This window comes from Fistularia commersonii, chromosome 12 (genome assembly GCF_037954325.1).
Source record: "Fistularia commersonii isolate RoL2024-O1a breed Wild chromosome 12, RoL_Fcom_v1.0, whole genome shotgun sequence".
Lineage (NCBI taxonomy): Eukaryota > Metazoa > Chordata > Actinopteri > Syngnathiformes > Fistulariidae > Fistularia > Fistularia commersonii.
Window position 1 is genome coordinate 3,248,411 of NC_141295.1, and position 20,038 is coordinate 3,268,448.

At 39.4% G+C, this 20,038-nt stretch overlaps 2 protein-coding genes and 1 non-coding gene across 5 annotated transcripts in view; 1 reads left to right on the plus strand and 2 right to left on the minus strand.

Moving 5' to 3' along the window:
- LOC147228141 (E3 ubiquitin-protein ligase SMURF2-like) overlaps positions 1-5,735 on the minus strand; it is a 69,670-nt gene extending 63,935 nt beyond the window's left edge. Inside the window, exons 1-2 of one of the 2 annotated variants that reach the window (XM_086156381.1) lie at positions 5,649-5,735; positions 5,346-5,543 (exon numbers count right to left, since the gene is read on the minus strand). In XM_086156381.1, the coding sequence (XP_086012507.1) occupies positions 5,346-5,397 (52 nt within the window). In that variant the 5' untranslated portion in view covers positions 5,398-5,543; positions 5,649-5,735. Of the gene's footprint in view, positions 1-5,345 lie in introns of both variants that reach the window. The other variant, XM_086156380.1, reaches the window with a different exon arrangement.
- A 1,010-nt stretch (positions 5,736-6,745) lies between these two features.
- LOC147228142 (importin subunit alpha-1-like) lies at positions 6,746-15,795 on the minus strand. Of its 2 annotated transcripts, none has more exons than XM_086156372.1 (11): positions 15,740-15,795; positions 15,092-15,197; positions 14,870-15,007; positions 14,110-14,198; positions 13,745-14,013; positions 13,404-13,498; positions 9,928-10,191; positions 9,353-9,586; positions 8,235-8,417; positions 7,245-7,394; positions 6,746-7,092 (listed from the first exon to the last, which is right to left on the minus strand). In XM_086156372.1, exons 2-11 carry the CDS (start codon positions 15,155-15,157, stop codon positions 7,006-7,008), a joined length of 1,575 nt encoding a protein of 524 aa, XP_086012498.1. In that variant the 5' UTR covers positions 15,158-15,197; positions 15,740-15,795; the 3' UTR covers positions 6,746-7,005. The 2 variants fall into 2 exon arrangements, with proteins under 2 accessions (XP_086012498.1, XP_086012499.1); XM_086156373.1 differs by lacking the exon at positions 15,740-15,795 and adding an exon at positions 15,449-15,579.
- Positions 15,796-18,855: 3,060 nt separating this feature from the next.
- On the plus strand, positions 18,856-18,928 carry trnar-ccg (transfer RNA arginine (anticodon CCG)). The gene has a single exon. It is a non-coding gene; the product is annotated as a tRNA-Arg (tRNA).
- Positions 18,929-20,038: the final 1,110 nt, after the last annotated feature.

Below are 20,038 nucleotides of genomic sequence, written 5' to 3' on the forward strand. Positions count from 1 at the left end.
GGCAGAGAAGGAGGCTACAATTTTGTGCTTTCTTTAAGTTTGCTTTCACAGTGCTCTTTGTCAAATGGACCAAATCAACTGACCAATATCATGTGGTTGCAACAGTCACTGGTCTATAGCAGTAATGCACCTTCCAGCTGGATTAGCATCCATCAATAAACACCAGAGCAGAAGATAATGTCTTCATGTACAAGACAGAACAAGGAATGGAAATCCCCTTCCATCGGCTTATTCAATGAGCCGGACCTACAGTTTTTTAACTGTAAGGCAACACTGTTCAAAGTGTGAGATTAAAACCCACTGCCACCATTCTTCCACTGAACATTTCGAATCCATCATTGTTTTTGTGAACAGTCACAAGAAACAGCGAAATAAAGTTGATAGACCATATTTAATTCGGAGCATTCATTCATCCACATTGTCTCATTTGACATATGTGGAGTGGGGCAAGAGCTCAACACATCATTTGTTTATCTTCCTGATGCCTACAATACAGTGGGTTATGGCCCGCTTCCTCTCTTTGGTCAATTTGCTTTCTGACCTAAAACAAATCATCCCAGAGTTCAATTGGAAGCTAACCTAGAACCACCTTTTCAAGCAGACCAGAATTTGTCTTTGTGTTTCTGCACCAGTCTGAGCATTCACACCCCTAACTTGATTATCTAAAGAAGCGCAACAGTTGTTTTTTTTTCCAAGTGGACTAAACACCGCTAGGGTGAATGCAACCTGAGACTTCGAGTTTATGCAACCTCCCACATGTGTCTATGATGGATCTTAGTCAGCCAGGTCACAGGTCTTGTAAAAATCAAAATTGTAGCGGTTGGACTTGTTCTGCATTTTGAAGACGTTTTGTCTGTCATCTGAGAGGCTTCTTAAGGTCTGACAAACTGCGGGTAGTTTCCAGTATATGTTTGCTTGAAACGGTGGTTTACACTGATCTGGTTTGAATGTGGTTCATTTTGCTAATGCGTGAGCTGCTGGGAAAGAAAGGAAAGAAATATGGGTGGCTCACCTCAGTTGGGAGCGCAAAATTATAGCAAAGCTCACAATCACTCTGACCTTTCTGAGTTGGCATCTACCTTAATTTCTCATAATCAAAAGAAATGTGGGAATTCTGCAACAGTCAGGACTTTGGCAATAGTAGATTGCAGCACTATGGTGCACATCACTTGCTTTCCAATGAATTATCACAATTTCCAGTGGAAATGTAAAAATCTATGTCGATGGCGGTAGCCTTTAAATGACACAGCTAACAAAATCAATTAAACCTTCAGAATAGAACTTAACTAAATGACGTGACAATAAATATACCTTATAAGATAAAAATGCATTGCTGTTGATAAGTAATTATTGAATCCTGATAAAGTGAAAGATGCTGGATTTCAATCACCGGTTTCCATTTTTCTGCACATGCATAAACTGTAGCACAAGTCTCCCAAAGAAAGAGTGGACAGAAGCATTGGCAAGGTGTAATAATAGATGACAAGTGTACATATGTCTTTACTTGTGTATCATGATACGAGACAAAAAATTAGTGAGGGATTAAAAAAAACTTCAATACATTTCACTTCGCGGGCAAAAGAGACACGTATTGCTTCTTCAAGCAATCCGTCAAGCTTTGTGCACATATGCAAATCTGCAAATGCAAATCAGACTAGCATATAAGTGTATTTATCATTTATGCTTCAAAGAATAGCTTTTTTATTTTTTTTCTATAAGCAAGCTCAAGCACCATAAAGCAAAGCCAGTAAAAGGTGGTATGTGAAAACAGTTTTCAATGTGTACACTGTCAGTGATTTGAGTAAAAATCCTGTAATTCTGTGTGTGCTCTTTTTATGTACAGCCTCTTTGTGGACACTGATGAATGGAAGAAATTTTAGTGGTCATTTGAATGCGTACACCCCTGCATGTGCTCTACACAAGTCAGCCTGTCCCATACAGGCTGTCAAAGGGTGGGGGGGTTACCAGTCGCCTGGTTTGACACACACGCGCACACACTTCTTTTGACACCTACAAGCCTACAAGTATTGATGCTGATGAAACTTTCAGCAAAACTTAGTGCAGTCATTTCTGGAGGACATGGATGTACTCCACACATTAATGGAGCGCAGACTCGTGAAAGTATAAACAGGACTACGACATGTCTGCATGGTCTGGACAATATACATATGTGTCTCAGAATAGGGGTTCAGCAATTGTAAATCCAATGGCGGCGCTTTTTCTGTATCCATTTCTTTTAGCAAAAACTTCAAACCATGGTATAAATAACCTGACAAAACCATAAATGAAAAACATTTAAAGACTTTTGATCTTTGATAATGTCCCTCTCACAAAGGGAAAAAAAAAAAAATGCATCTTTCAAGCTGAGACCAGAGCAGACGGCCAAACTGGTCTATGTTTGGTGTACAATGTCAGCTTTAAATGTACAGTCTCAGACATAAATCAGAGGCTGCTACGAGTAAACACACATGTAATGGTTGCAATACGTCACAAGTCTGAAACTAGAATAAGCCAGACTGATCCTCATTGAACGACCGACAATTCTGGTTGCTCTCAGCATCCAAATTTCTCACACCTCTCCTCCTTTAAAGTAACAGGATAGATGGAGGATACCTCTGTGATCTGCACAGACTCACATTTCATTTCTCAGGTTTCGCATTCCTGGTATTCAGACTTAAGATCACTCTGGGCCCATTAAAAAGAATTCCCCATATGGATGAGAAACAGCAACTTCACCCAAACAGGCAGATGGATGGCCTTGAGGACAGTGCCAGTTAATATATGTTTATAATATTCCATTTTTTTATAACATACTTAGTGATAAACAATAGGAGACACCATTGACATTATGTGGCCTACATCTAGAGTGTGAAGCTCATTTTTATGACAGGCCAAAGTTTCGTGAATTGAAAAGCTAAAATTATTCAGCCTTGCCGTGAGTCTTTCAGAAATGTTTAAGTATGGTCAGCACTGGCCGAAGACGTAAGTGAGCTATGCAGTTGTTCCCTACAGCCTGCAGGGCTGAAGGGCCCTTTAGCCAAAAGAGAGCCCCCCCAAACTTATGCACCATTTTGTAAACTGGCTGATCACCTGCCCTTTTGAGCAAATATATCCACAATGAATACACTAATTTTGTTCTAGCAGAGGAAAGCCCTTATGATGGGCTGATAAACAAGCAATCATTCAACTTTTATTCACCACAACAAGAGGCAGCGCCCACCCACAATGCCCACCTCCAACTGTCATCTTTCCAGAAAGAAAAACAATCCTTAGAATCAGAAAAAGAGGAAAAACAACATCCTCGAGGCAATGCTATGCCATTTAATACTTCCCAGAGAATGAGGGCAGAGTGAAAATGCTTTTAGTGTTTAATGGGATTCTTTTAGGAAGTTGTAAATGTGTGGTTGATTGCTATCTGCAAATGTATATTGCATCGGGCTCTGTCACCCAGTTAGCTATAAAAGAATTGTCGGGGCCATGACTGGGTCCCTCTATAAAATGGATTGGAAGGGGCCAGTCTGTGGTAGGATCCATTGGGACAAAATGTGTTCTCCTAATAGCAAGGGCTAACTGAAGGACTGTAAGAACATTCAGAGGTATAAACAACACATCCTCAAAGTGACATGAGTGATGGAGACATGGACTAAGGCTGTGTGATTAGGTGACACCTAAGGCTATATAACCCAGTAAAGTCTGTGTGCGGTCAAAAAGAAAGCTACCATTAGCTAACTCTCGCTGTGTTGCAGTGTGTTTATGTCATAACAGGAGCTTGTGCTGTGGCATCTTCGGCTAATTTTCTATTCAGTGTGGATATTTACTAAAAACACTCATCGAGCAGTAGCATACTTGAAAGACAATGCTATATTGGACAATTTCTTTTGTTTTTGTTTTCTTTTTGTGTTCTGAACATAGTGCTTGTGCATTAGGATTTAAAAATGACAAATAATTAATTTAAAATCACCAAGAATTACAATTTAACTTGATATCAATTATCAAAAATGCATTTTGTAAATTATTATGTAATTAATATAACACTTGCAGCATGGACCCGACAGGGTTCAGATTTATGGGTAAAAACAGATCAAATCTTTATTTAGCTAAGTAAGAGAAAAATGAAAATATACCTTATTACAAGATATTTATTCTGCCTGCTTGTATTGTTATCAATTTAAATCATTTCAAAAGTCATGAGATATAAAGACTCGAACGACTAAAATGTTTACCATATTGCTATGCTTTCACCCAAGAAAACAAACTTAGATTTTATTTCAAAAATTGAAACCAAAAATGCATACAATTTAAAAAGTATATGCAATTATTTTACATTTAGTCTGCTTCACATATGAGAATGTAACCATTAAAGAATAGCAATTCACCATGATTTACAAATGGAAATGGGCAAGCCTTCTTGCTGGTCTTGGAAACTGATTTTAATGAATAGTTCAGTGTCTGGAGCCCCCAAGTTCTTTTGCACAGGGTCCCCAAAACAACATGATGCCCTAATGATGATTATCAACACCAGTTAAATTTAGCAAATTTCAGCATAAGGGATTCGTTGGAATGATATATTATCAGGTTCTTTGTATTTTCCTTGAGGTTAGCAGATTCATCAACAGACGAAGCAGGCACCAGGTAAGGCAGATCGAATAAATGATTATTATATTAAGGCATCAATTCGAGTAAAACGCACTACAGAGGACTTTCTCCTCTTAATGACACAAAATGGTATGATACGAAATGCGCACGTCGTGTTGAGACACCGTGGCATCTTAAAAATCCCACCCTTAAATCCCTAAGTCTTAATTTCAGTTTCAATTCAAAAATAACTCCTGATTACTATAAATGACTGTTGCGAAATGGAAGTCTGTCAATCGATAACTTACACACACGCAATGTTCGCTTAATAGAAAAATGTAGCGCGCAGTTTAATGTCGCTAAGAACTCAATGTTGAAATAGGTAAATTACTTTAAGCTATCATTAACAAGGATAGAGAAAGTAAAATTATTAAGTCACCGCAGACATTTGGAGGTGCTTCAAGTGATAGACATGCTACAGCCAAAGACCAACGTTACCTGGGTAGATTAGTAAAATTTAGCACAATATTACAGCTAATGCTAAGCTGATATTTGCTAGCAAGTGTCTGATGTTACTGTTGACCTCTCTCGTGTGTGCAGTCACACTCCCCAAGTTGTCACAATTGTTCGTGTCATATAAATGTAAATTCGAGGATTTATGTTGGTAGAAAATTAAACAATTACACATGCCACTACCCAGCTGTACAACTAGCAGATATTAGCCAGCTTGGTTAGCAGCTAACAGCGAAGGGGGATTTAAATTCGCTTACCTGTCAACCGCAGCTTTACTGGGCCATTTCTCCGAACTCCTTGGTTAGACATTCCCCGCTATGTTCCAGTTTGATGAAAATTAATGAAGTGTGTATTAACTGTGTCAATATGAGAGTTCTTCAAAACCGTATCCCCCAAATCAGCTCCTCTGCTAGCTTCGCGTTAGCTTGTAGCATCACCATAGCAAATCACGCTGGCTGTGTATGCAACAGAATGGTGACAAAATGACCACATTGCTGAAATATCACTCATCTCCTGAACTCCGTTCCTTGGCAAATGCAAATTGTTACATTCCCAAATACCGTTCATGCCGTGAACCAGGGGCAGCGATTTATATCAAGTGAAAGGTTTGCCCTCCATCCGGACAGCCGTGTGCTCTTAGTTGGTCGTGCTGAGAAGACTGTCGGCTGCTGCAAGCAAACGGGCGAGTCAGGGATTGATAGCAAAATACATCCGGCACACATTTTCAAAATAAAATGCACATCACTACTGTAACTGAGATCAAATATATTATTCCTAAATCATAGTCTTTGTATGCATCATAGCTTAAAAATTTATTTGAAACAATTTTTCCGGGGACAAAAGAATTCCTCAACCAAATCAGAATGGTTTCTTTTGGAGTCAGGCATGCGGCATTGAAAGATAATCATATTTCAGATAAAAAGAAGTAAACAAAATGAGTCACTATTGGTTTACAACCAGTTTTGCCTCTTGTACAAAATTAAACATAACTGCAAATTTACACAGTTTCAGAGGTACCATTTCTAGTTGCAGTGTGAATCGAGGCACAAAAAGCCCAATGCTGCCCTCAGCTGGAATGTCAGCAATGGGAGAAGAGGAGGTATCAAAAATAATCAAGAGTAAAATGGACATATGACTATTCAGTGCAGAATTGTCAGTGCTCAGCACTGCACAGATGCACTGCTGTCTGTAGATAGTATCTAGTGTCTATGCTTGGATGGTACTCTAAATGATTTTAAATTGCATCTGAATGTCAACAGATGTGATAGATTGGCAACTTCTCCAGGGTGAACCCTGACTTCTTGGCCTCTGTCATCTAGGTATGGCCCTTGCTCCCTACAATCCTATTCAGGAAAGATAAATAGTGGGTACAGAGTTAACAGACTCATTTTGTTTCTTAGATTATCAACACTTTGACAACTCTTAAATCATCAACAGAAAAACAGCACTGCATAGGGGTGCCCCTGTTGAATATATGAATTAGTCATACCCATTTTGAATAGTTTGGTTTGTTGAAAACGTATTTTTGGCTTTGAGGAGCGTTCTTCTGTGTAAAATGTAAGGCGATCTGTAACGATACAGGAGTGATGGCATTCTTAAATCCTTGAAACATGTAGACTCACAGCCAGTAAACATGCTACATAGTGGTAGCAAGTGATACCTTTTAAGAAAAGTTGCTTTTTTATTTATTTTACATCGGTGGTTAAACCTGAATATTTTCAAATGTGCTGAAAATATTGTATTTTCATATCCATACAGAAGACAAATTCTGTTGCATGAATACAATTTACTTATAAAATTAACTTTGAAACATGAGGGTTTTGGTGCTGTTATGTACAAAGGTGAAAGGTCTAAAACAGTTTAAAAATATCAGCTTATAAATTTTGCTTCAAATTTACAAACAGCAATTTGGATGTGTTAAAAATGGTAAGAGCTCTGGTTTTCAGGGATTTGGAAGGTAAATCTGTTTGTTGCGGCCTCAGGAACAATAGACAGATCTTCATTCTGAGGGATGAGATGGAAATAAAATCTTTAAATATTGTCACATGAAACGAACAAAATAATCAGATGGACTTCAAGGTACTTTTAAATGGTTCGATCAAAACTTGAGATTTCTGTGAGGCCCTTCAGAAGGGCGTCCTATTATTACAACTCACCTCTTCAGAAAAAAATTTGTCAATAATGTTGAATGATGCCTTAAAGACAGCTTCACTGCCATGAGACTGCAGTGCTTCAATTTTGTCTAAACCACCCAACTCCTCAATCATTAGGCGTAGTTGTTCAGTTTCACCAGTTTTGTTTGCCACCTGTTGAGAAAAGGAGGAAAAAGTTAAGTTCCAATGTGTCCATACCTTAATCATATTCACTGGTGATTGAACTATTGCATATTGAAACAATAAAATAATATATCATATATAATTAATCTCACCTGCTACTGTTTGGTATTACTTACTGACTGTTTTTGCACTAAACTATACAGATAAGACTGCTGCTATTCTCTACATTCAAATTCAAATTACATATATTTATAAATTTCAGGTTTTTGTGCTGTGAAATCTCTGTCGTCCTTTCACCTCATCACCTCACCAGTTGATTGTATTTGCATACACTTTGTAGTTTAACGTTTATTCTATCTTTATTGTGCACTTTACTGTTGATGTGCACTCTTTTATTTTGTTAATTTTGTGTCATTGAGGGAACATGAGAAGCATCTTCTTGTTTCCTCTGTATGTCTAGAACATGTGGAGAAACTGACAATAAAGCTGACTTTGACTTTGATATCAAATTTTACATTACACCTCCCCATCTCTAAAAATTATTTGTAAGTAGGGAACAACAGCAGTTATCGGTTTGTGGACACAATTGGCCAACATGAACCAAAAATGCACCTAAAATTGGTTGAGGGGAGTATATGCTTGCAGATATATTCACTTGTATCTCAAATGTCAAACTATTATTTAATTAAAATTGAAACACAAAACATTACTAATAACTGTAGAAACCTTTTTCTGGTGGATGCAAAGGTCAATAAGCAAGAAATGGCAAGATTTTAAATGTTTTGATCCCCCATAAAACAGGACAACTGTGGGAAACTCTGATAAAAAGCTACCAACACGACTAAATGTAGAGCTGGTCTTACTTTATACCTGTAAAATATTATCAATTGCATCCAAGATAACCAGGACGATCTTATTGTCTTTGCCTGTAAGTAGGTTGAGTAGAGGGCCCAGGACGTTACAATGCATCAGGTAGGCAATCTGCTCCTCGGTTCCACCACTAGTATAATTAGTGATGGCCCACACTGCCTCTTTCTGGGTCTTATAGTCTCCCTAAAAGGGAAATAAATAATTTTGGACAACAAAACATTCAGACAGAATAAGAAAAAGCTCAGGATACCATAAATGATCATTCATGTACATTTTATATCAAGAAAGATTAAGCGATTTGTAAATTTTGTGATTGTGAATGGAAAAAGAAGGTGTTGATTCTAGGGAGGTGTGAAAATGAATAAATGAATACCACGCTGCAAAATTATGTTTTGACAACCATGTCTAAAATTCCTTATTCTGTGCTTAGGATAATTGATTGTAAATTGTCCTGCACATCTGGAGAATTTAAATGTACGCATCGCGGTTAGGTATAAGAAACACACAAGATAATGCAGGACAATCCACCCTGATATCTATTTTAACTTGGCGCATTCGGAACACACGCACGCACGCACGCACGCACGCACGCACGCACGCACGCACGCACGCACGCACGCACGCACGCACGCACGCACGCACGCACGCACGCACACACACACACACACACACACACACACACACACACACACACACCGCTCCCCCATAACACTTAACGCCATGCACTAACAAAAACATCCATACCAGGTCATCACTTCCTAAATACCAACTCTATCCTAATCAAATTCCAGACTCATTACCATCTCATGTCACCACATTGTCACTATTTGCTGATCATTGCACAAACTATCTTTGCACTACTTAACTGACAACTTTACTCATTTGGAATCTTAATCACTGAACTACATTGCGCTCTGCACTTTGTATTTTGTATTGTGTATAATGACTATTGTGTATAATGACTTTATCAGTCTTTGTTTACCATCATGTCAATACAAAGTGAAACTATAAACCATAGACAAATTCTGTGAACGTGTGAACGTACTTGGCCTATAAAGCTGATTCTAAGCAGATAAATCTGATTATAAATTTCAGCCATTTATATTTTTCAATCTGACCTCTTGGAGGATCTCCACCAGGATGGGAATCAGCCCAGCGCTGATAACTTCCTGGATCTGGCAAGTCTTGCCAGCAGTAATGTTGGACACTGCCCAGGCTGCTTCTTTTTGAATGTTGGATTTGTAATGCTGTAACAGCAAAGGGAACTTTGCCAAGGCACCTGCATTGAGCACGCTTTGGGTCTGGTCATCTGTCCCAGTCACTATATTCCCCAGGCACCGCAGTGATGCAGTCTGTGACAGTCAAAATGTCCATTCAGTTACTTCACAAATAATAAGGTAACAATAATATAGAGGGCAGTAATCAGGTAATCGAGTTCCAGTAGCAGTTGCGGAAATTGTGGTGTTTTTTTTTTTTTGTTTTTTTTAAAAAACAGCCTTCATTTCATTCTATACATGTCAAAAATAAATTACAACTTGATCAGAGATGAAGCCAGCTCATGTGACAAATGCAGAAAGTGTATTACATGTAAGAATTTAACTCCCACATATTATGTGAAAGTTAAATATGTAACAAACTGCATTTCTTTTTAAATGGACATAACGAACATTAAGTAAAACAAGTCATTATTTACCACAATGGAAAGCGAGGAACAGGTTAGTAGCTGGACTAGGCGAGGCACAGGCCCAGCCTGCACTACAACTTCTATCCTCTCATTGGAGCCGTCAGTCAGGTAGGATAAAGCCCAGCATGTGTCGGCCAAGACCTCCTTGTCATCATGATGGAGAAGGCGCATAAGCGCTGGAAGCAGCTGTTGCACCGCTGCCAAAGGGGGTGCTGGGTCTTTGTTCCGACACAGGTTAGAGAGCGTCCAGGTGATGTTCCGTATGTAGCTTGACTGCAACGGGATGGTGAGTCCATTATTGTTAAAAAGCATCCCCATTTTTCAATTTCACAGAATAGCTGAATAGGGAAATTTTTAACTTGGGCTGCAGATAAGGGGTCACTTTTTTATGTGATACACAGAGAGGAACTATCTCCTGCTGTCTTCATTTCTAAATTGTAAATGGCCACGGTAATGTAAAATTTGAATTAAGGAACATTCTAATTAGATGAAGTTTAAAACAAACGCTAAATTACACCTGTTGCTGAATCACTTTTTAAACACTGAATTGCGGATTTTGACCAGCCAAGAAATAGTGATTTCTTTTACTGTCATATACATACAATTGAATAAAAAAAAAAGGATTTCCGCAGCAGCCAGACAGGCCATGACTAAAAAGTCATAAACTTGCGGTGAAACTTGTGGATTTCACTTGATGCAAATAACAGTCAAAATGGCCAAGGTTGCATTGCTAAGGTCCACATGCAAAATTCTAAATCTTGTATTAGCAGCCTACAAAAGATTAACATAAAATGACAGAATTATCACCCTTGTTGACACATTTCAACTAGGATGAGATATTTCCCCTGAGTTATTAATTTAGCTTTGGTCCACTATTAAAAAGTTAAAAAGTTATTAAGACTTCTTCTTCTTCTTTCAGCTTTTCCCTTCAGGGGTTGCCATAGCAAATCAACCCTCTCCATCTAACCCTATTCTCTGTATTCTCCTCTCTCACACCATCTAACTTCATATCCTCTCTCACTACATCCATAAATCTTCTCTTTGGTCTTCCGCGAGACCTGCTGCCTGGCAGCTCCAATTCCAGCATCTGTCTACCAATATATTCACTATCCCTCCTCTGTACATGGCCAAACTATCTCAGTCTGGCTTCTCTGACCTTCTCTCCAAAACATCTAATATGTGCTGTTCCGATGATAGACTCATTTCTCCTACCCATCCTAGTCACTCCCAAAGAGAACCTTAGCATCTTTATCTCTGCGACCTCTAGCTCTGCCTCCTGTCTTTTCATCATTGTAACTATTTCTAGTCCATACAGCATCGCAGGTCTCACCACTGTGATGTACACTTTTCCTTTCATTCTGGCCTTTAGTCTTCTATCGCATACACTTTTCTCTGCCCATTCTAACCTGCTTGAACCTGTCTCTTCACCTCTTTTCCACACTCTCCGTTGGTCTGGACTGTTGACCCCATGTACCTGAAATCCTCCAGCTTCTTGATCTCCACACCCTGTAACCTCCCCGTTCCAGCTGAGTTCCTCTCATTTGCACGCATATAGTCTGTCTTGCTGCGACTAACTTTCATTCCTCTCCTTTCCAGAGCATAGCTCCACCTCTCTAGATTTTCCTCATCTTCTTCTCTGCTCTCACTACAAATCACAATGGAGATTCCTGTCTCCATGGACCATGATCTCATCCTTCATCTGTCAGCCTGTCCATCACCACTGCAAACAAGAAGGGGCTCAGAGCTGATACCTGGTGGAGTCCCACCTCCCACCTCCACATCTCTGTTACCCCTACAGCACACCACACCACTGTCTCAGAGCTAGCATACATGTTCTGCACCAGTCTAACATACTTCTCTGCCACTCCAGATTTCCTCATACAATACCAGAATTCCTCTCTTGGCACCCTGTCATACACTTTTTCTAGGTCTACAAAACACAATGCAGGTACTTCTGGCCCTCTCTGTACTTTTCTATTTGCATTCTCAAAGCAAATACTGCATCTGTAGTACTCTTTCTAGGCATGAAGCCATACTGTTGTTCACAAATGCTGACTTCTGCTCTCAGTCTAGTTTCCACTTCTCTTTCCCATAACTTCATTGTATGGCTCATCCCTCTATAGTTGCCACAATTCTGCACATCCTCCTTATTCTTAAAAATGGGCACAATCACACCTTGTCTCCATTCTTCTGGCATCTTCTCCCTCTCTAAGATCTCGGTTAAATAATCTGGCCAAAAACTCCACCGCTGCCTCTCCTTGACACCTCCACACCTCCACAGGTATATCATCAGGACCCACTGCCTTTAAACTCTTCATCTTCTTCAGTGCCTTCCCCACTTCACTTTATTAATCTCTGCTACTTTGTTGTGTACAATAGTCACCTCTTCTACCCTTGCCTCTCTTTCATTTTCCACATTCATCAGCTTTTCAAAGTGCTCTGTTCATCGTCACATCACTCTTCTAGCATCTGTCAATACATTTCCCTCTCTGTCCTTAATCACCCGGACCTGTTGTACATCCTTTCCATCTTTATCTCTGTTTCGCCAACCTGTATAGATCATTCTCACCCTCCTTACTATCCAACCGAGCATACAAGTCATCATAAGCCCTTTGTTTTGCCTTTGCTACCTCTATCTTTACCTTATGTTGTATCTCCCTGTACTCATGTCTGTTCTCTTCAGTCCCCTCAGTATCCCACTTCAGTAGCTGTTGTTGTCCAATCATCTGAGCCTTTCTCAAGTCCTCCCTGAAAACCATACAACACTCCTCCCTTTTCTAGCTTCCACCACTTTGTCCTCTGCTCTGCCTTTGTCCTCTTAATCTTCGTTGTCACCAAGGTCATTCTACAAACCAGCATGCTATGCTGTTTGGCTAGACTCTCACCTAAAACGACTTTGCAGCCACTGATATCTTTCAGGTTACCTCGACTATACAAGATGTAGTCTACCTGCGTGCTCCTACCCCCGCTCTTATAAGTTACCCTATGTTCCTGTCTTCTCTGGAAAAAAGGGTTTACAAGGGCCATTGCCATCCTTTTTGTTAAATCTACCACCACCTGTCCCTCTGCATTCCTATGCTGTATACCAAATCTGCCAATCACTTCTTCATCCCCTCTATTGCCTGCACCAACATGCCCATTGAAGTCCGCTCCAATTACCACTCTCTCATCTCTGGAGATATTCTGCATCACTTAGAAAAGTTATTAAGACAAACACAAGAAAACAGAAACAATTCCACTAAAACCAATACGGAGCAAAATGTGAATATCTGGCTACAGAAATTGTTTGACCTCGGTATCTGCACTTTGTTAATTATAGAAATTTACAAACAGGAAAACAAAAAGTAGCTATGTCTGGGACAGGGAGAGGTGAAGTCACAGCTGCCTTTATATTCGGCTGTACTAAAAATTGTGGATGAAAGTCACTGTTTTGGATAAAAAAATTCTCTCTGCCTTTGCGATGTAAAAATGCTTAAAAAGCTTACTGTCAACAAAGATAGCTCTGGTGTTTCCAATAATGCAAGCAGTGGCTGGAGACCCCCATGTTTGATCACAAGGTCTCTGTAGGTGGATCCATCCCCTAAGTTGGGGAATAAACATACATTTATAGTTTAATGATTTCATGGGGTAGAAAGAGTAGGAAGTAAGTAGGTTACAATCAAACATTTTAGAGTATTTAGATATATATTGGAAGTACATTTGCAACTGTTCTATTCAAAAACTGTTTTTGTTATAGATAACCAAATACATCATATGATAACAACATTACATTTTAAGGTGCTTTACATGACACTCAGAAAGCCACCGTATAATGAATATTCAGTACCTGCAATGTTACCAAGGGCCCAGATGGCTTGCTCACTAATGTTCAAGTGGGGAGATGAGATCAGATTGATGAAGGCTGGAATGGCGCCTCCCTTCACAACAGCGCTGGTCTGAACTGAGGTGCCTGATGCAATATTAGTTAGGGCCCAAGCTGCCTCATACTGGATAGGAGGGCATTCTGACAGCGCAAGAAATCTTATAAACTGTGGGATGAGGCCCGCAGCAATGATGGAGTCAATAGGTGGTTGCTCTCCTCGCGATAGCAGCTTTCTGTACATTACAGTGGGAATCAGGGGATGTCCGGTTAATTGTAAAGGCAAAGTAAAATCCTGAAAAGAACAATATCATTTTTGCAATGAACCCTACCTTGCTGCCTGTGTGGCCTGTAGTTGGTGTTCTGGGTTCTCGCTGTTTACATATGTTACAATGTCATCCACAGACCACAGGCGTGAATGCTATGGATATAAAAACGAGGAATTTAGGAGCCCGCTTTAAAGGTTGGTGTAAAGAAATTTTAACAAATAAACAGCGCTGACACCTCTTGACATTTATTATATGAAAAGGACAACGCAGACTATCATGCTGCCTAAAATCTTCATGTCTTCCCTCAGCCGCAGGGAATCTTCAATCTTTGTAGTTACAGTTAACAGTTAAGACAGTTCATATTTTGTTGTATTTCTTGTTCTTCCTCCTTTCTACTGTTATCTATTGCTGTTATGTTTTTTACTTGAAACTCTGGCACAATTTCCTTCGGGATTAATAAAGTTGTTCTCATCTCATCTCATCTCATCTCAAATATATTTGGTGGATAACTAACAACTAATTATCAACACTGACAGAAGCTCTTCAATGTAAGTGGAAGCACTGATGACGTGACAAAACCAATACTTATGAGGAAAACATCCAAAACAACTTATCACACTTTTGGCAACTGAGTGGACACACAGGATGCCTACCTATATCATTATCAGTAAGATGTTAAAGTTTAATATGATATTCTCTCATGTAAAGGATTAGGTGAACTTGAAGTGAAAATGTTCGAGCTGGAAATGTGCTTAGTATTGCAGACAAGATCTGTAAGGAGTACATGTCTGTGAACAACAACTCAAGGCTTGCTATCTGTTACCTGCGCCTCTAGATCGTTGTCTTGGAAAGAGGTAACCTCGTCCTCGAAACTCTGGACGTTCCTTCTCTTCTGGATCTGATCGTCCTTTTTAGCTTTTCTGAGCTCCACGTTGACCTCCGCTCTGCGACGCCTCAGCTCCTGAGAAGATGACAGAATAAAATAAAAACCTTGGGTAAAGCTAGAGTATTGCGGTAAACGTGGGTAATGGCGATGGGAGCTTACGTTGACATCTTTCCCTTTGTTTTTAAATTGGCTGAGTCGATCTTCACGGAAGCTCGGGGCTGACATTCCTGACCGCTGAAGAAGTCAAATCCAGAATAAACGAATCCTGTCGAGAAATGGGAGTTTGAAGCTAGAGCTAAAAAACAAAAACAAAAAAAATAGCTAGACGAAAACCGGACACATGACCGTAGGCTACTTCTTGTTAGTTTCACATTTCCTAGCTAGCTGCCAGCAGTTAGCAAGCTAACAGTTAATTTGTTGTTTCTCCACGAGCGAGGCCGGTTATCAACCACCATGCGACCAACACCAGCAAAACCCTCTAAAATCCATCTAGCCATGCTACAACCGCAAGTATACCGCTGAAATTGTCTGTGGAGGTTCTCAGTCATCCAGGTCACGGTGAATTCTTTTCTAAATCTTCTTGTCTTGGAAACTGGACTCGACTTTCTTCACCCCTCATCCGAGAGGCTTCTTCGGTTTAAGAAGCCTTTCGGTTTCTTGCCTTCATGAGGCTTCTCGGATGAGGGTTGAAGAAATTCAAGTCCAGTTGCCAAGACAAGTATATTTCAACAATAATTCGCCGCTGAAAGTGTTACAGAAAATCCGTTTAGAACACATTTCACATCAAAGCTTAGACTACATGCTTACCAGCGCTTTTGCCTCCTTTTCCCTTTGCAACTGCCGTGACGTCATTCGCAGTGACCGTTTTTTGTGACTTTTGATTGGTCATTTAGTGAAACAAGCCCCGCCCACCTGTCAAACGACCCGAAAACGCGTCAACAACACAGTCGTTGTCAAGGCAACGGCCTGACCTCTGTCACATCTGTTTCTCACGTCTTCTGTCGCTTCCTTTGAGCTGACATGTAGAATTCTTGTGATACTGCAACGTTTTCTACGGACAGCACATGTGGGAGTGTACAATGACATAAGAATGTAACTCACTGGATGTTCAAGAAGAAGAGGAAGAGGGAGAAACCGTCCTAGTATTGTGTTTTAGCACTTACCAACTTCACCCCATTGGATCTAGTTATTTGATACAAAGTTCAACTACAGCTTCCTATTTCCATCTCCTTTCCACTACTTGGCTGCAGTACCTATTTGGGGGCAGTGGGCAATGGTTTCTCTAGGTCCAAACTCAGCAGAACATATGTAATCTACTTCAAATTGATTCTCTTACCACTCTCAAGCTCACTCTTACAGCTTGGACTTGTTTAGCACACTAGTTTGCCAACATGGGGCTTCACCTCCGTTATCTGTCCTTGGCCAGATAACTAGATATTGTCCTCTACACACCCTTCCTCATGACATTTTACACTTTTTACACGAAATGACATTGGTAAGAGATTAAAAAGTGAAAAATGATTCATAATCTAAGTGTACTATTTTCCCCTCATTGTCAATGACAACCTTTCCATTGGTGTCAAACTCTGGCCCGCGGGCCAAATTTGGCCCGCACTGTAATTATATTTGGCCCGCAATATTTGCTTGGAGCTTCAAACTCCCATTTCTTAACAGGATTCGTTTATTCTGGATTTGATATTTCAATAAATATCAATGTTGGCCTACGACTTTGTCCCAGTTTTGAATTTTGGCCCACTGTGTATTTGAGTTTGACACCCCTGCCATAGCAGATCATGTTACATTTCCCAAAGAACTCTGCATCAACTCATCTTTGATAACTTGAGTTTTTCTGATTTCAATGTGACATATAGAGGCCATTTAAAAAAATGAATTGAGATATGCAAAATTGAGGCGATTATACAGGAATAAAGTTGATGACCCATACAATGAACTTGTGGGAAAGAGTAGTCTGAGAGCAGAAGTGACCATTTGTGAATAGCAGTAGCCTTGAAAGAGTACTATATATGCAACATTTGCTTTAAATGGTGATAAAAAAAAGCACAGAGAACATCATAGGGAGCTACACTGGGTCTTTGCAGATCGGGAAAAAGCATACGGAAGGGTGCCGTGAGGAACTATGGTACTGTAAGAGGAAGTCTGGAGTGGCATAGAAGCATGTTAGACAGTTACAGGACATGTATGTCAGCTGTGAGATGGTGTTGAGGTGTGTGATAAAGAAGTTCAAGGTGGGAGTGGAGCGACATTATTGGTCAGCTCGAAGCCCCTTGTGGGGATGGACAGGCCGACAGATGAGGTTAGACAGGAATCTCCACGGATTATGATGCTCGCAGATGACATTGTGAGCTGCAGTGAGAGCAGCGAAGAGGAGGAGGCATGTCCTTGAAAGGAGATGAATCAAGGTTAGCTGCGGCAAGACGGAAGAAATGGAGGATTTTAAGTAGGCTTCTTTGGGTCAGTTGTCCAGGGCAATGGAGAGTGTGGAAAAGAGGTGAAGAAATCAATTCAAGCAGGTTGGAAAGGATGGAGAAAAGTGTCAGGGGTACTTTGTGATAAAAAGGAATCAGCCAGAAGTAAAGGAAATTTGTACAAGATAGTGTTGACCCAAGCGAAGCTGTATGGTTTAGAAGCAGTGGCACTGAGGAAAGGACAAGAGGCAGAGTCAGAGGTTGCAGAGATGAAGACGTCGGATATAGAGAATAAGGTTTGATGGAGGAGGTTGATTTGCTGTGGCGACCCCTGAAGAGAGCAGCCGATGGGAAAAGAAGACGCGCTCCTTTTCTGAATCCATATTGATAGGAGCCCTCGTGTTTTTCCCCTCAATGTGTTCATGAAAGTAATACACAAACTTCATCTTTGCCAGCTGGAGTGTTTTCTGTTTTCCCAGTTTGACTCTCCCTTTCTGAAGGGAACATCTACTCAATGTCTCTGTTCTCAGCCTTTCTATATAATGGACTGCTCAAATCACACCTCATCCATCTTGCTTGCTGAATCAAAAAAAATCAATAAAAACTTTTGTCTACAATTGGTGGAGAACTGTCCGATGAGAGGTGAAATGTCTTCAAGGGAAGAAAATCAGTTGCTATAATAAGAAGATTATAGCAAGAATTTCTCAACTATTCCTTAAGAATAAGAATAAGAATAAGAATAAGAATAAGAATAAGAATAAGAATAAGAATAAGAATAAGAATAAGAATAAGAATAAGAATAACTTTATTTATCCCGAAAGAAATTGTTGTGCCAGTTTCAAGTTAAACATAACAATAATAAATAATAGTAGGAAATTGTATAAACAGTAAAAAAAAAAAAAAAAAGAAGGTACTTTTACACTCATTTTGCACCATGTTTTGACCATTATTAGCTTTATACGGTAAATTAATTGCCTAATTTCACATTGTTACGACTTCCCTGAACTCATATTTCTCATATTTCTACTGTGCCACCATTTATCAGCCTTGCTCTAGAAGAACTTTTGACAAAGGCAAAAGTGTTTTTTCAGCAGCCGGTAATATTTGTTATTTATTTTAATTTTTTTCCATTTTTTTTTCCATTGAATCCAGTCAAATTTGGCCATCTGTTCGATCACTGAGACGGTCACACTCACACACACTCACACACGCCCACTTTCCTTGGTTTCTCATTGGCTCGTTGGATGACACTCCCAAAAACGCACCAGGTAACTTTAGCCTCTGCGGCCTAAAAAAAGAAAAGTACGTAACTCAAATCAGCCTGTCAAAGTCTCGCGAGATTACGCGGTCTTTTCCTGCTTTGACTGACGAGTGTGAAACAACCGTCGAACTGTGGACAACATTTATACGCACGACACACGGAAACGCCAAAATATACGTTTCACGTGGATTTTAATGTCCTTTATAAATACCTTTTTTCCATCTTCACCACGTAATGACCCAGTGGCCTAATGGATAAGGCATCAGCCTCCGGAGCTGGGGATTGTGGGTTCGAGTCCCATCTGGGTCGTATTTAGTTTCATTTTACAAACAACCAATCGCTTTCGTGTCTCAATCTGCGGGAATAAATCTTTATAAGCGTAAGAAATCTCGTAAAAAATCAACTACACCCTCTAATGATTATTGTTTATTAATTCCCGTATCTATCCGTATGAAGTCGTTGAGTAAAAATAACACAACCCTCGGAATGGACATTTAAAAGTGTGAATAGTTCTCAACGTGTGGTGTAAACAAATAACGGCGTGAAAATTAATTTTATTATTATTATCATCATCATTATTATTATTATTATTATTATTATCAATGCGCATGTTTAATTCAGCGTTGATCCGCTAGGGTGTAGCAGAGATTAACTCCAGCTTGGTGTGGTCGTTTTGTGTTGTGGTGCGTTTAGAAAATTTAAATGAAATTCAATTAAAAAATAAAAATAAAAAAAAAGGCCAAATCACAGTATATGCTCAGTTGTTATGTAGATTAGGATTTAGGAAAATCTAAACAACTGCATTTAAAGCACTTTCCATAAATTTCTTTAGATTGCTGTGATTACTCATGGCAGCTAAAACTGAAATAATTACACATATTTTAAAGTTATCAAATATGTTTCTAAATAGAAGATACCCTTTTAGTACTCTGACTCAATTTGATATCTCCTGGTCAAACCACAGGGAAAAAAAAGCATTTTAACAGCCACCAAAATGGCTATTTTAATGTTAAAATTAAACTAATTTGCTAAGCTACCCAATTAAATACTAAATTTCAAAATCATGCATTGCTGTCATGGTTTGTAAAGTAGTTTGTAAAATAGTAGCAGTAGTTCAAGACTATCACCAACAAGTAAGATCAAATAATTATGTTATTTTATCTGCAGAATTCTATTCTGATATTTGAAACCAAGAAAGTAAATACATGCTGTGTACACACACACACACACACACACACACATATATATATATGTATATATCCATATATACTGCATTGTTGCATTGTATTCCATAAAAGATGTGAATTTATTCCATCTCATATGTATTTCTGATTAACAGCAGACAACATATAGGATTTACACACCTTCCAGCATTTGTACTTTAACAACAACAGACGTTTGGTGAATGAAAGGAGTGTG

Excerpts from the sequence above, each read along its gene's own strand:
- LOC147228142 (XM_086156372.1), bottom strand. The coding sequence starts at position 15,157 with ATGTCAGCCCCGAGCTTCCGTGAAGATCGACTCAGCCAATTTAAAAAC. Across the intron at positions 15,008-15,091 it reads ACAAAGGGAAAGATGTCAAC|GAGCTGAGGCGTCGCAGAGC; the intron begins GTAAGCTCCCAT and ends TCATCTTCTCAG. Across the intron at positions 7,093-7,244 it reads ACAAATTTTTTTCTGAAGAG|AATGAAGATCTGTCTATTGT; the intron begins GTGAGTTGTAAT and ends CTCATCCCTCAG.